The following is a 15,172-nucleotide window of genomic DNA, read 5'->3' as shown; positions in this document are numbered from 1 at the left end:
AACAAAAACAAACATTTTAAAACTGCATTTTGCATTTTATTATTAATATAATATTAAAATTAGTTTGAAGTGTGACAAAAAAAAAATCAGCAAGGAGCAAAAACTTTCACAAAATTAAATGTATCTTAAAATTTGTGCAACTTAAAATATAATTGACAATAAAAATAATTATTAGATGTTTATTATAATTATGATTGTTTATTATAATAAAATCTTATTGTCATAAGTATATAGGAGTATAAATATAATTTACTGAATTCTTTATTCGAATTATAATTAATAAAATCATATAAGTTTTATTATTGTTTTTTCTGAGTCTAAAATCTGATGCAGGGATATGTGTATATGTACAGTATGTGTGTATATATATATATATATATATATATATATATATATATATATATATATGTGTACAGTATGTGTGTGTGGAGTTTCATCTCTGGTTTCTCTGCAGCAAAAAAAACACTCACTTTATTATGTTTGATCTGCTGATGACGACATCACTTCCGGACCAATAGTAAACAGGAACGAAGGCGCATGCGCACTTATTCAATGACAATTGTTGATAATCAGCTGGAGTTATTTTTATATATATTTTTTTATTTTTTTGCTTTTGGTGAAATATTGAGTACGAGCCCCTACCAGCGGGGCCTGCTATAAGGCATACTCACGTTAGCTTTCAGTCTTACATGAAGGGCTAATGGAAGAAGCCAGGGATTTGGTAAGAGGATATTATATTCTGCTGCTTCCTTGTTTCGCTTGTGTAATAGCCTGAGCTAGCTTGTTAGCTCGCTCCATTCCAATCCTCTTTGTTTTGGTTGTCAGTCTGCAGCGAAGCTAGCGTTAGCCTGCTAACTAGCCTAACCCGCGGAACGGCGCTCTTTCATCCCCAGAGCCCGTGTGTTACCCCGCTGACATCTGTGTGGGGAGGAATTTCACCGCGGCCTTCTGTGTATTTCTGCGTTTTGTGAAGCACTTGAGCCCGACGCCCATGGTGTAGCTGGGTTTGTAGTGTTGTAGCTAGCTTCATGGCTAACTGGCGTTAATCCAACAATGTTCACAACAAACCCAGGCGGCAGCTCAGTGCTCAGGGAACCTGTTGCATAAAATAAGGACCAACCGTTTTTTCAGTCAGATCTCGAGGGGGACAAATTAATGCATATGAGTGCTACATGATTTGTAGGTATCATTTGCTAAGCTGAAAAGCCTGGAAGCTGGTAAGTTAGCTTAGACAGTGTACCAAACCTGCAAACATCAGTGTTGTGACAAACCTCAATAGCTCACTTGTTTATTGTTTATTGCTCACATCTGGCAGTACAACTGATCCTCATGGGTTTGCTTCTGCACTCATTTTCATTTTCAAACCAAAGTTGTTGTTCTGTTTTTTTTTCCTCCACAACCAGTGACTTTAAAGTGTGGAGAATCCTTCCTGTCATTTCCCTTTTACTCATCTTCTTCTTCATGTAATCGTGTTCTTTAACAACTATTCAAATGCTATTTGCACTCAGTTACCTGAAACTTTTTTTACACGTAATTATGCAATGAGGTTTGCAGTCTGTTTATAACCGTTAAACAATATTATTTTTTAAAAATAATGCTGATTCAATTTTTTTGTTGTTTTTGTTTTGTTTTGAAGCTTTCTGGTTTGCATGCTTTAAATAAAATGTCCATTAAGGTTTCAGTTTGTTTAATGTTCGCTTCGTGCGTGCTGCGCAGGTCGGTTTATTCGAACCTTGTTTTGGCAGGCTGAACGCACTTCACGGTCAGAAAGGAAGAGAAGAGACTCGTTTGGCATGTTTGACGGGTATGAGAGCAGCGAGGAGTCGAGCAGCAGCTCCAGCACAGAGGACAGCGAGGATGAAGAGCGCAGTCTTCCTGCCGGTCTGCCAATCATCAAGAACAATGGGCAGGTGTACACCTATCCAGATGGAAAAGCCGGCATGGGTTAGTGCAAGCTTAAATCTGTTAATTAATTAATTTTATTTTATTTATTTATTTATTTATTTGTAGGATTGTTGTATTAATTGCTCGTTCTCTTTCTTTGTGCGTCGTCAAAGCAACGTGTGAAATGTGTGGAATGGTCGGGGTCCGAGATGCTTTTTACTCCAAAACGAAGCGGTTCTGCAGCGTATCCTGCTCCAGAAGTTACTCCTCCAACTCGAAAAAAGCCAGCATATTGGCCAGACTTCAGGTAGCTCACTCCCAAACAACCTTGTCAATCAAACATGAAGTGTTTCTTTAAATAGTTAAACATATGTATATTAAACTGTGTTCCGTTAATCTCACGAAGGGGAAACCACCAACAAAAAAAGCAAAGGTCTTACAGAAACAGCCTCTCATGGCAAAATTGGCAGCTTATGCACAGTATCAATCGAATCAGCAAAGCCCAGCGAAATCAAAATCAGGTAGGCCTTACCATGATACCAAACACTATGAGCTTTTTAAAAAAAATTATATAAATAGTGCACATTATTTATGCTTCTTTTCTGACAGCTGTCCCTGTTGAGGGCTTCAACTGGGGTCAATACATTTGTAGCAATAACCTGATCGGGGCTCCAGTAAGCTGTTTCAGACACGTGAGTATTGTCCATAAACGGATCCTCTTTTACTTCAAATGAAAATCTTTTTCCTTTTTTTTTTTTTCCTTAACACATACTTTTGCATGTACATGTTGTGTTCTCCAGGTCCCCATGGGTTCATTCTGGGGTGACATTACAGAGGGTGTGAGGGTCGAGGTTCTCAATTCTGACACAAATCTCTCTACCAAAGTTTACTGGATAGCAGGGATTGTTAAATTGGCAGGTAATGACATCAGTTTCTTGTATTGCTTTTAAACCGCTCTCATCGTGTGTTGTTCTAAAGGAATGCACGTTACAACGTAATTTATTCTTTTTCAGGTTTTAAAGCACTTCTTCGATATGAGGGATTCGATAACGACTCGAGCCACGACTTCTGGTGCAATCTGTGCGTCCCGGAAATTCATCCTGTTGGATGGTGTGCCTCGAACGGTAAACCCCTGGTACCTCCTAAATGTAAGTAATCAATAGGCACTTAAGAACATGTGTAGTTAAGATAAATCACTAGGAAAAGCGATGCATTTCAGGGTTTTTTTTCCTTTCTCTCTTTTTATTTTTATTTTATTTATTTATTTAGCAATCCAGCATAAGTGCTCTAACTGGAAAGTGTTTCTCGTGAAGCGACTCACTGGAGTAAAAACTCTACCACCTGACTTTCCCAAAAAGGTAAGAATGTTTCATTATGGTGCATTTTGCCAAACGTTTATCAACTTAATCTCTATTTGCCCATCTGTATAGCATATGTGTAGATATCATGGACCAGAAATGTTTCCCTCTACTGAGCAGAGGACAGAAAATCTGCTTACTCGGTTCACTTAAGATAAAACTCTAAGGCAGACCAGATGATACTGCTGTAACGCCAATTAAAAACTACAGCCAACAACACGCTCTAGAAATAAAAATCTGAGGATGAGACAGACCTGAGAACATAAAGTTTTCTTCTGGATGGAAAAATGAACAGCTTGTGACTCGGTTGAACAGGGAGGAGTCCCTGATGATGCATCAAACTCTACACAGACGTTTCCTGTGTTGAAGTTGTTCAGTGGCTGCTAGAATTATAGATAGTAATAAATATTTCAGTTAACTTTCCCAAAGTTTTTTTTTACTTTTGTTAGGAATCAGGTGAATACTTATTCGCATCAAATGTTTTTACCAGGAAATCCGCTGAAAATGTTTTCGGAATTCAGCGAAATAACAAACAAGTATATTTATAATATTTAAACTCTGAATGAAAGACAACAGTGTTTCAGGTTAACACCTGAGTGCTGGCGTTTGGGCGAAGTTTCACACATTCTCCTCGTGCCCCCCCTGGGTTCTCCAGTTTCCTGACACTTCTCAAAACTGCTTATAGGTGTATTGGTGACTCTAAACAATCCAGAGGTATGAATGAGTGTGTGAATATGCTTTGTGATGGATTGGCTTCCTTTTCAGGATATATTCCAACCTCTTGTTCAGAATCAAATCCTTGACAAGAATAAAACACGTACTGGATATGAATTTGTACATTTGTATTTTTTGTGTACGTATATTTATCTGTAAAGTGAAGAATGCGGCATATTCTGCATTGGAAAAATTTCACTGCAGTTGTTGTAGTAGTTTCTTTTGAAGGTATTTTTTGCCATATACAGCATGTAGGGTCATTCTCTTTTAAAATAATAATAATTATTTTTTTTTTTATTTCCAGATGCAGGAGAGCATGCAATACCCGTTTAAGAAGCTGATGCGTGTCGAGGTGGTGGATAAAACTCATCTATGCCGGACGCGTGTAGCTCTGGTGGAGCAGGTGATTGGGGGCAGACTGCGACTCGTCTATGAGGAGAGCCAGGACGGGTCTGATGACTTCTGGTGTCACATGTACAGCCCACTCATCCATTCCATCGGCTGGTCAAGGAGCATCGGCCACCGCTTTAAAAGATCTGGTGTGTGTATTTGTATGGCTGTATCTACTCATTTACTGTATGTTTATTCACCAGCCACTTTAACTGGAACACCTTGCTAGTCCTGGATTTGGACACCTTTTTCTTTTAGAGCTGCCATAATTGTATGTGGAATAGATTTAACAAGGTGTCGGAAACATTTCTTAGAGACTGCGGTCCATATTGACATGATGGCATCCTGCACTTGCTGCAGATTTGTTAACTAGACATCTGTGATGGAAATTTCGCCTTACTCCACATCCCAAAGGTGCTCTATTGGATTAAGATCTGGTGACTGTGGAGGCCATTTGAGTACAGTGAACTCATTGTCATGTTCAAGAATCCAGTTTAAGACGAATTTAGCTTTTCAACATTGCGTGCTATCCTGAGAACATAAAGGGTTGGACATGGACGCAACAATACTGCGATGCTCAGTTGGTAGTAAGGAGGCCAAAGTGAGCCAAGAAAATATCCGCCACATCATTACACCACCACCACTATCATCACCAGCCTGACCCATTCATACAAGGCAGGGCTAGATCCATGCTTTCATAATATTTATGCCAAATGTTTATCACCCTACCGTCCATATGTCGCAGCAGACCGCGCAATGTTTTTCCAATCTTTTGTCCAATTTTAGTGAGCAAAGTTTTTAGTGCAAATTTTTGTTACCTGTTCTTAGCTGACAGGAGTGACTCCCAGTGTGGTCTTATGCTTTAAGATTTAATGTGATGTGTGTTCATTTACATTTACATTTAGTCATTTGGCAGACGCTCTTATCCAGAGCGACTTTTTTTTTTTTGTTTTTATCTCATTACACATCTGAGCAGTTGAGGGTTAAGGGCCTTGCTCAAGGGCCCCTTGTTCAGAGATGCTCTTTAGCATACCTTGGTTGTAATGTAATGTTGTATAAGTTACTGTTGCCTTTCTGTTCGCTCTACCTATCCTGGCTGTCCTCCTCTGACCTGTCAAGGCCTTCAAGGCAACAAGGCATTTTCGCCCAGAGAACTATTGGGTATTGGAACTATGGATATTTTTTTTTTTTTTAGATCATTCTCCGTAAATACTAGATAGGATTGAGAAAATCCCAGTTGATCAGCAGTTTCAGAGAAACTCGCACCAGCACGCACGCTACATTTTAAGTCATTTAAATCACCTTTCTTCCTCATTCTTATGCTCGGTTTGAACTTCAACAGATCATCTTGACCGTGCACTAAGTTGCTGGCATGTGATTGGCTGAGTGGATCATTATTGGCTGATTAGATGATTATTGCATTAACGAGTAGTTGAACAGGTTGTACCTAATGAAGTGGCCAGTGAATGTATATGTATGTGGGAAAGTGTTTGTGTGCACACATGTTCTTAGGACTTTTGAGTCAGATGTTTGTGATATTTTTATCGCGAGACCTAAATACTTTCTGTTCGACTGTTCTCTAGAGGTGTCAAAGAAAATCGAGGGACTGATGGACGCCCCGCCCCAGTTATTTCTGAAGGTAATTTTTACTTCTTCCAAAGAGAATTATCAACATGGAGAAGCATATCCTTTTCTCACTGATCACACTGTTTTTGTTAATTTCTTATATTATCAGGTGAAGGACGTAGACCAGAGCGGCGAGTGGTTTAAAGATGGCATGAAGTTGGAAGCAATAGACCCTCTCAATCTCTCAGCTATATGTGTCGGTACTGTAAGAAAGGTAATGGCATATAGCCAAATCGGAGTCATGCATAAATTATAGACGGAGGGTATAAACGGAAAAGTGCTCCATTATTTCCTGGACGCGGTTTTCTTCTCGTAGGTGTTGGCAGATGGGTACCTCATGATTGGGATCGATGGCTCAGAAGCAGCAGATGGCTCTGATTGGTTCTGTTACCACTCCACCTCTCCCTCCATTTTCCCAGTGGGCTTCTGTGAAATCAACAACATTGAGCTCACGCCTCCAAGAGGTAAAGGCCGTTCTAACGCTTAACATCATGCCAAAAATAATCGCTTTGGATTCTGTCTATTGTAAATCTTGACCTGATTCACAGGGTACAACAAACTGCCATTCAAATGGTTTGACTACCTCAGAGAAACATGTTCAATAGCAGCCCCTGTGAAGCTCTTTAATAAAGTAAGTTTGGGGAAAAGAATGCAAGTATTACCAAAGTATAAGTGTTTTCCATGTCTTCTTGTGTACTTAAATCGTTCGTGTGGCGTTTTTAGGAGGTCCCGAATCACGGCTTCCGCGAAGGCATGAAGCTGGAAGCGGTAGACCTAATGGAGCCACGTCTGGTGTGTGTAGCCACCGTAACCAGGATTGTCCACAGACTCCTGCGCATTCATTTCGATGGCTGGGAGGACGAGTATGACCAATGGGTGGACTGCGAGTCGCCAGACCTTTACCCTGTAGGCTGGTGTCAAGTCACTGGCTACCAGCTCCAGCCACCTGCTGCACAGAGTGAGTGAACGTTTACAAAAAAAAAGAGTGCTAAATCCATTTCAGAAACATTGGCGTCAGATCGCTGCTGTTATGGAATTTTAAGGTCAGAATTAGTTTGCATGCTGCTGTTTTAAATTACAGGTTGAAGTGGCTGTTAATATTTAAATATAAGATGGAGCATTTGATCTCATTGTGTTAAACATTAGTTTGTTTTCCATCTTGCTGTAGTGTTAATATAGAAAACAAACATGAGCTAATCAAATGAATTGGTCAGACTCTGGAGTGGTTCAACATGATTGATGAGTAGCTCGGTCATTGATCATTGTACTACTAATTGGAAGGTCATGGGTTCAAAAAGCTGAACCACCTTGAGCAAGGATATCAGCCTTTAAGTGCTGAGATGTATAATGGGATAAATATAAGTCACTCTGGATAAGATTTAAGGTGTCTTTCTAACCTTTTTTAAAATAAAAATAAAATAAATACATAAAGTTACAAAAAATATTGTTGTTTTTTTTGAGAATGAAATAAAATTCATTGTTCTAAGTATTTGTATTATTTCCTAAATATATCAGTTTGTTTTAAATTAATGCAATTTTGTCTGTGCTCAGTTTTTATTTCAGTACAAAAATTTGTGACCATTATTTGCATTTGCAACATTTCAACTTTGCTCTTTTCAACCTGCTCCTTGTTTTTTTTTTTTTTTTTTTTTTTTGTTATTTACCACATAAATTTGTGTTGTGTAATATTAAAAGACCAGATAGTAAATCAAACTGAAATAACTGAAACTCCTTTACTCGGATTGTGATAGTGAGACAGCATCCTTATCCAGGTCAAGAGATGTATGTATGTTAGATGTATGTTTGAGTTTCGTTGACTATAAATGAGTAATTAAGAACCTTTTCATTTCCTTCCTTCAGCCTCGAGGGACGTGCCACCAAATGTGACGAAGCAGAAAAAGAAAGCTCCGCAGTACAAAGGACAAAAGAAAAGTAAGGCACTTCTTCATTTTCAGCCAACTCTTCTTCTACTTCCCCTTTTTTTTCTGTTCACTGGCCACTGTGTGTGGGGGCAAAAGCTTGTCCATCAGGGGTGTCCTCCTTCTCTGCTCTTGGTCTCATTTGGCTGTGTGTCGAGTGATGGTGGCACTAATTCAGTGGTGAGAGATTCTAAGGACAGTTCTGGGAGGTGGGAAAAGATAATCACGGGCTGACTGGTAAAGTCATTTGAAATCAGGGAAGTTCGGAGAACAGGGGTGGTTGTGAGAAGTGGAACTCTGCAGCATGGCTAATGCAGTAAACGTGGGTAACTCCAGTGTGGCTTGGTGTTTAGAGAGGAAGATTCCAGTTGGGAGGAGGCCGCTCGGGTTTGGTGGGTCTCTGAGGAGGAGCAGTTTCTCAGGCGATGAAGAGCAGACTCCGTCCCTTTACCTTCCCCACCCACCTGGTGTGGAGCGTGATCGCTCACTCAATTCAGGTAATTTCATTTTTAATCCCTCAGGCCGGCGCTCCTGCAGCGTTCTCCACATCGATGTGCCAGGGTACCTGGAAAAGAACAGGCTCGGTCTGTTAGAGTTCATCTAAAGTTGTTTATATAACTTTAGGTTTCATGTCATCAAAAAGGGCCATTATGTACAGGGGGAAGTGTTTTATTACACACTGCAGGAAGCCTATGAACTTTTAACATTTCCTTAAACATTACCTGATGAAAATAGTGTCTCGTCATTTGTTTAATACAGTGCTGAACCTCATCATCATCACCATCATTACAGCCTGAAAATACTAAACTGAGGTCATGTTTGGGATTCAGCTGAATGTATAGACATAATACCATGCATATGATCCATGATATTATCAAGTTCTCCAGCATTTTATTTGTTTTTTTGTTTGTTTTTTGTTTTGTTTTGTTTTTTTACATAAAACACACGCGTAGTAATTCCAAACATGCATTACAAATAATCAGTGGATGTGTGTATCAGGGTTGCTTCAGGAGCAGACAGGAATCAAACAAGCAGGTCTGCATACACCTCTAACCCATTAGACCTAATATTACAGACATGAAGGGGGCAGAGAATCTGTTTTCTTAATATTTTGTCATAGTGGCGTCTTCTGGTGGAAAAAATGTCACAACATACCGTGAAATAAATCTCTGTGTGTCTTCACATCATGTCACAGGTATGATAATTACAGAATATAGGCTCTGTGATTTTTCTCACCGTTGTTCATCTGATGAAGCTCGAAATAGTGATCGCTTTAGGAATATAACACCTCATTTCAAGTTTATTTCTATGAGATTTTATGTTCAATGAAATCTGGATGTACGTGTAGATTGCTAGTGAGCAAGCCAGAGCTGAGGCTGAATTAAACCATTAGATGAAACAGACCCAAAATAGCACCCATCCTCACCTGGGTGATACTTTAACACCTTTCAGGCAGAATAAATCAGCTAAATCACTTCTTATGAACATGACACATGAACAGACTGTTCAGGAAGCCTGAAGTTACTGGTTAAACGAGTTCAACGAAAACATGACTAGTCAGGAAGCTTTTAATTGGAGTTATTCACAGGTAATGTGATCGCACGTTGACTTGCATCACACTGTTTTTATGTGTAGTTTTAGTTTTGTTTATGGCTGGCCTGGGATGTTTATCATAAGTAAGTTTTGGGTAAATTTATGTGTCACTGCCAGTTATACAAATGCTGGAATATTGCAGTAGCTGATATATATTTTTTTTAGTCATTTCTTTATCACATTCATGTACAGTGTCTATACTTATTGATAATAAATTGAAGGCTGTTGTCGAGATAACTGATGCACATCTCCAAAGAAGATTTGTTTTCAGGTACATTGTTTTTGCTTTTTTATACCTGTACATTAGCATGAGTGATATTTTGTATTTTAAGCTATTTTTTATTTTATTTATTTATTTTAATTGTGGTCAATGGGAATGAATTAATTTTAATCATTTTATTCAGGAAGTTATACTGTGTGTGTGTGTGTGTGTGTGTGTGTGTAAAAGTTCTAAGGAATTGTGCTTCTGTCTGTTTTTGTGTGTTTGGTTCAGAGGCCACACTGCAGATAAAGGAGGAGACTCCAGAGGTGGACGAGTTCACCTTCTCCCAGGGCACATCAGACCAAGAGAGCAACGGCTCGGGCAGTTACTACATCAAACAGGAGCCGTGAGAGTCGGCCCTGCTGGAGCCTTACCTCACTGCCAACAGCACTGGAAGATCCTGTTCAGAGCAACACACACACACACACACACACACACACACACACACACACACACACACACACACTCATGGCCTGGGAGAACAGGGTGACCTTACTTCCTCTTGCACGCCAGGTCTTTTCCTTTTCAGGTAAGAAAAGCTGATGAAGAGACATTAAGAGTTCTGAGAAAGAAAGCTAGACATGATGGGGATTTTCTTTGCGAAGGGGATATTTCCTGACTTTTGTTCGATCAGTTTGCCAGATGGACTTTTTCCTCAGTGATCATTGTACTTGAAGTTTTAGTAGCTGTTTTTTGTTTTTTTGTTTTGTTTTTTGTTTTGTTTTTTTCTGTAACATTTTCAGTAACCTTTTTTGCTTTCCTTTTTTTTCTGGGTAATTTCCAAGACCATGTGTCTCATGCGCTGATTTATTTCAGAAGCCCATTTATTATTATTATAATTTTTTTTTTTGATGGGTGTGGATTTTTGTAAGAGCAGTAAAAATCTATATTGATAAAGTATATCCATATATGTATGACATTAACTAAATAGTAGAGTAGTGGAGTAAGGGTTAATATTCTATTGGTCATAAACCTTCCTGGTAAGAAGAGGTATAGCCTAATGGAAAACACTGTCACATTTTGCACTACAGGGATGTAAAATTAAATGTATATCAGCCTGTGAAAATGTTGAAGTTACAGCTTTATTGTATTAAAACGACAAACAAATGTACAATATGTATAGTGGCTGACGAGTCGACCGTTCAGAGAGGGGATACTTCGCTCTAATCAGCATTACAATATGCAAGAACATTTCTTTGATATGAAGCCAGTGTTGATTCTCTCTTGATCTCATACGTGGAGCCATTTTTCTATACTGGTTTAAGTATTTTATGAGCCACAGAATAAACAAAAAGAAGAACATGACATTTACTAGCCACTCGACACTACTTTTGCCATGATCTTAAGCTCAAACTTTTCTGTATATCGCTGAGATATGAGGTCTGAGATCATCCCTGAACTCCAGGACAGTTTACCAGCCTCTCTGCTTTTGTACCGAACCAATGACTGATTACGCCTAGAACCCTGAGAGCAATCGGCGTCGATCTGATGTGTTCGAATCCGAACCGCCATTCCAGAATAAATGTTTTTTTATTTATACTACCTCTTTAAAATGAGTTTTAAAAAAAATTAAAAAGTACATCTGCTAAGGGTTCACGTGTAATCACACTGCTTTCGCTCGGTTCCCGAACCATCTTCCTGCAATAGCTAGTTTTCACTTACCATCGGAAGGACTATAATTCACCGTATGCAAAATAAGTTTATAAATTCACATGCACCATATATTATACTTTACAAGTTACCAAACATTTATATTTGTTACATATTGTGATATTGAGAGTCCTTAAAATTGAAGATATGCAATAATACAGTAGTGATGTTTTACAATGTCTTATTCTCTAAAAAAACAAAACAAACAAAAAAAAACAATAAATAAATAAATAAATATCAGAACGCATAAATATATACGTACATTCTATAAACCTAAATCAGATACTCTTACAATATGTTGTAAAACTGTGATGATTTTGTAGAAGCTAGACTTTCCCTCTTATGGACTATGTTGAGTGTTGTATTAAAAAAAGAAGAAAAAACAAGCAAAAAAAAAAGATGAGCGATATTGTTTGCATAGTGATTTATATAATTCTTCTATAAGTATAATGTCTATCAGTCAGTACCCGTGAGGCTGTTGGTGAATTTCTCAGGAAATCTTGTATTTCATTGGCTTGTTGTTTTTTTTTGTTTGTTTGTTTGTTTTTTGCCTCTCTCTCCTCATTTTACAGAGTCCAGGTTCCATAATTGATGTGCTTTCATTTACAGTACCTCATAGTCATTTATAACTCAGAAACCAAACGAAATCTTTCTAAAGCCCTGTCAGTCTAACCCAGTCCTGCAAGAGCCACAGCACTGCACTGGTTTGTGTTTCACTGCGCTCGTGTGCCTGATGAGGGTCTACAGATCAGGTGTGAGTAGGAGGAGGGGAAAACCCCGTGAAACGCTGCAGTACTCTTGTCAGTTGCTTTTATCCCCTCTACTCCTCTGTGTGCCAGTTTCAAGATTTTCACCTAGCTAGATGTTGATCATTTACGGTGTTTTTTCATTTTGTTTTAAGCTCTATATGACATCTGTTGAAGCAATAAGATGTTGCGCTACAATGTTGTCATATTGACGTGGGTTTGCTTTGTACATTTTGTAAAGAAATTTTGCTTTACTTCCATTTGACTGTTCACTTGTGGTCTTCTAAAGCAGTCTCAGTTTTTCTATATAGGCTATTCCTCAAAATCATAGCATCAGGACTACAGTCAACACTGGTTTGATGTCAGTTTAAGTAATTGTTTTTATTATTATTATTCATATTTTCTATTTTTTGACCAAATTCACCTAAATGTCTGCATCTATCGACATGACTGTTTCAAGGCATGAGATTTTTGCTGCTACCCTTAAATCAATCGTAACACACCCTAACGCACAACTTCACCTTTAAAGCTAAAAACCGTTTATTCTCGACAGCAAATGTGATGCCTTATCATGTTTATTCAATATTAGAAATGTTAAAAACATTTTCTAAGAGTAAAAAAAAAAAAAAAAAGTAAAGGGATAACAATGTGCAGTAGGTTGATAATCATCAGTGCATGCAGCAGCGCGAGAATCCAAGAAAGACCAGCGCTGTTCCGGTCTCGAATACTAACACGGGTTTTTGTGATATTTTTCCCTGTCCTTAGTAATGACATCATGGTGCTATATATTTGATAACTCATTCGCTTAAACTATGAGAGGAAAACAAGTCCGTAATTTTAAGGTGGAGACTGAACATTAAAGTGAAATCTTAAAAACAAAGAAACAAAACAAAAAAAAAAGAAACATTAAAATCTGTATTTTTGGATACAAGTAGCTGAATTATTTGTAATAATAAAAACTGAACTAACATTAGCCCTCATGGTACATTAGAGGTGAGGGTTTGGGGTTTGTAACTTTTTTTTTTTTTCATAGAGTCTGTACATGTTCTTTCTTTTTGTTTCCTATGATCCTTTGTGCTGTGATTATAGGATTTGATAGCTTCTAATGTAAATAGTACTGATGTGTGTGTGGGGGGTGGGGTGGGGTGGGGGGGGGTCTCTTGTTGGTTGAGAACATGTTAAACATTTGTTTACAAGCATTGCAAACTCTTTCCGCATGGCTGTGAAAATGTATCTGTTGATTTTTGACAAAAAAAAAACATTTTACACTGAATTAAAGGATGCTTTTAAAAATCTTTTTTTCAAACTCCATTATTGACATCTGCGAGGTCTGGACTTGTTCTGGAGAATGCGTGAGTATGGGGAGACTTCCTGTTATTCCAACTTCAATGTTCACACATACCCGTTTGGCCTGTTAGGTTAATCATGATGCTTGTAGGTTGTTCTTGTTTTGTTGTTAATCTAAGACTGATGGTAAATATTTACACAAAATCTTAACTAATAGAACTGATCTAAGCAGAAACATGTATTAGATGAATTTTGTTGGAAGATAAAGTTATACTTGGATAATTCAGAAGTTTAAACACTTTTTCCTTGACACAGCTTGCTGTCTTCCAGTGATTGATTGGAGAAATCAGGGCTTATAAATTATAAAAAAGTTACTACTTGAAGACTTAAGAACTTTTAAGAAAAAAACTTTTTTTTCTCAGGAAGAAACTAAGAATTTTGTTCTTGCTCACCATTTTAGAAGGGTGAAAACTATTGATATATATCAAACAGAGAAAACAATAAAAGTCCTGGAATTAAGTTAAGACCTGATCAATGCATTATTTAAACTTTCAATTGATAAAAATTAGTGAACTGGGATCACTTAAGGTGTTAAATAGCTATGTTTAACTGTGAAAGTTTTCACACAGAAAGAACTTACAGAATTTGGACCAAACAACTGGTGTCTATAAGAAAACCTTTTTAGAAATTAATTAAAAAGATGCTTGAATTTGATGGGGAATATAAAAATTGGACTTTATAGCAATAGAAAAATAGCAAATATAAAATATAGTGAACTCCCCTGACAACCTGGGCCCGTATTCACAAAGCATCTTACGCCTAAAAGTTGCTTCTAGTGACGAAATTCTAAGAAAATTCTTAGAATTATGACATTTTTTTAGAATTTCCCCTTAAATTAAAAAATAAATCTTAGTTAAGATAAAAATGATTCACGAAACATCTTAACCCTAAAAATAGCTCCTAAGGTAAAAATTGTTAAGAGTAGAGAGGAGGACTTTTAAGAGGCTTAAGAGTTTCTATAGCAGAGGACAAAATGGTGGAAAGAAGAAATATTCTCCAAACACTGAACGTAAAGCTAAAAGTAAACACTGCTCTTCTGTCTAGTTTGGATTGTTGATTACATACCATCCAAAAGTGCAACTTACACAGACTGAACAGTAAAATCTGAGCCATCTTGCTCACATCAATCTGAAATGGATTACAAGTAATAAAAACAGTATGGCAAATAAATGTATGAACTTAAAAATATTAGCTACTGTGTGGAAATTAGTTGCTTCAAAAGTAGACACATTTTCAACATTTGGCTGTTTTAATCAACTTTAATATATTTAGTCTATAAAAGAAACTTTGCATAAAGTAGCCTGTAGTCATGATTATACAACTTCTTTATATACAAACACTATGGTTTCATATATGTTATATTCTTTTTTTACAAATAGCACATTTTAAGACCTTTACAGAGGTCAGAGGTTATATTTTATTAACCAATTAAAGTCATTGAATTGTTGCATTATCCCTAACAACGGGGTCAACCACACCTCCTCACTAAGATGATGGTTTTTATACTTTCCTTCCTCAGAATTGCTCTGAGAAGTTTCCTAAATCACTTTTAGTCTAGGACTCCTAGCTAAGACTTTTTAAGCTAAGATAGAAGCTCTCTGAGAGAATTCTAAGAAGCTTTGTGAATACGGGCCCAGGTAAATCACATTTATTACGTTTTTCTTCTAAAAAAAAAACCCCTTA

The 15,172-nt window shown here is 37.5% G+C and overlaps 1 protein-coding gene across 3 annotated transcripts; it reads left to right on the top strand.

The window, feature by feature from the left end:
• Positions 1-535: 535 nt before the first annotated feature.
• mbtd1 (mbt domain containing 1) lies at positions 536-13,046 on the top strand. Of its 3 annotated transcripts, none has more exons than XM_053511538.1 (17): positions 536-721; positions 1,746-1,944; positions 2,058-2,191; positions 2,291-2,405; positions 2,494-2,576; positions 2,685-2,802; positions 2,898-3,032; positions 3,154-3,242; positions 4,261-4,495; positions 5,930-5,985; positions 6,082-6,186; positions 6,289-6,436; positions 6,521-6,603; positions 6,696-6,930; positions 7,833-7,904; positions 8,245-8,388; positions 9,978-13,046. In XM_053511538.1, exons 1-17 carry the CDS (start codon positions 701-703, stop codon positions 10,094-10,096), a joined length of 2,091 nt encoding a protein of 696 aa, XP_053367513.1. In that variant the 5' UTR covers positions 536-700; the 3' UTR covers positions 10,097-13,046. The 3 variants fall into 3 exon arrangements, with proteins under 3 accessions (XP_053367513.1, XP_053367515.1, XP_053367514.1); XM_053511539.1 differs by lacking the exon at positions 536-721 and adding an exon at positions 793-1,217; XM_053511540.1 differs by lacking the exon at positions 8,245-8,388.
• Positions 13,047-15,172: the final 2,126 nt, after the last annotated feature.

This window comes from Clarias gariepinus, chromosome 14, assembly GCF_024256425.1.
Source record: "Clarias gariepinus isolate MV-2021 ecotype Netherlands chromosome 14, CGAR_prim_01v2, whole genome shotgun sequence".
Taxonomy (NCBI): Eukaryota; Metazoa; Chordata; class Actinopteri; order Siluriformes; family Clariidae; genus Clarias; species Clarias gariepinus.
The sequence above is the reverse complement of the archived record's forward strand: the minus strand, read 5'-3'. Positions and strand labels throughout refer to the sequence as shown.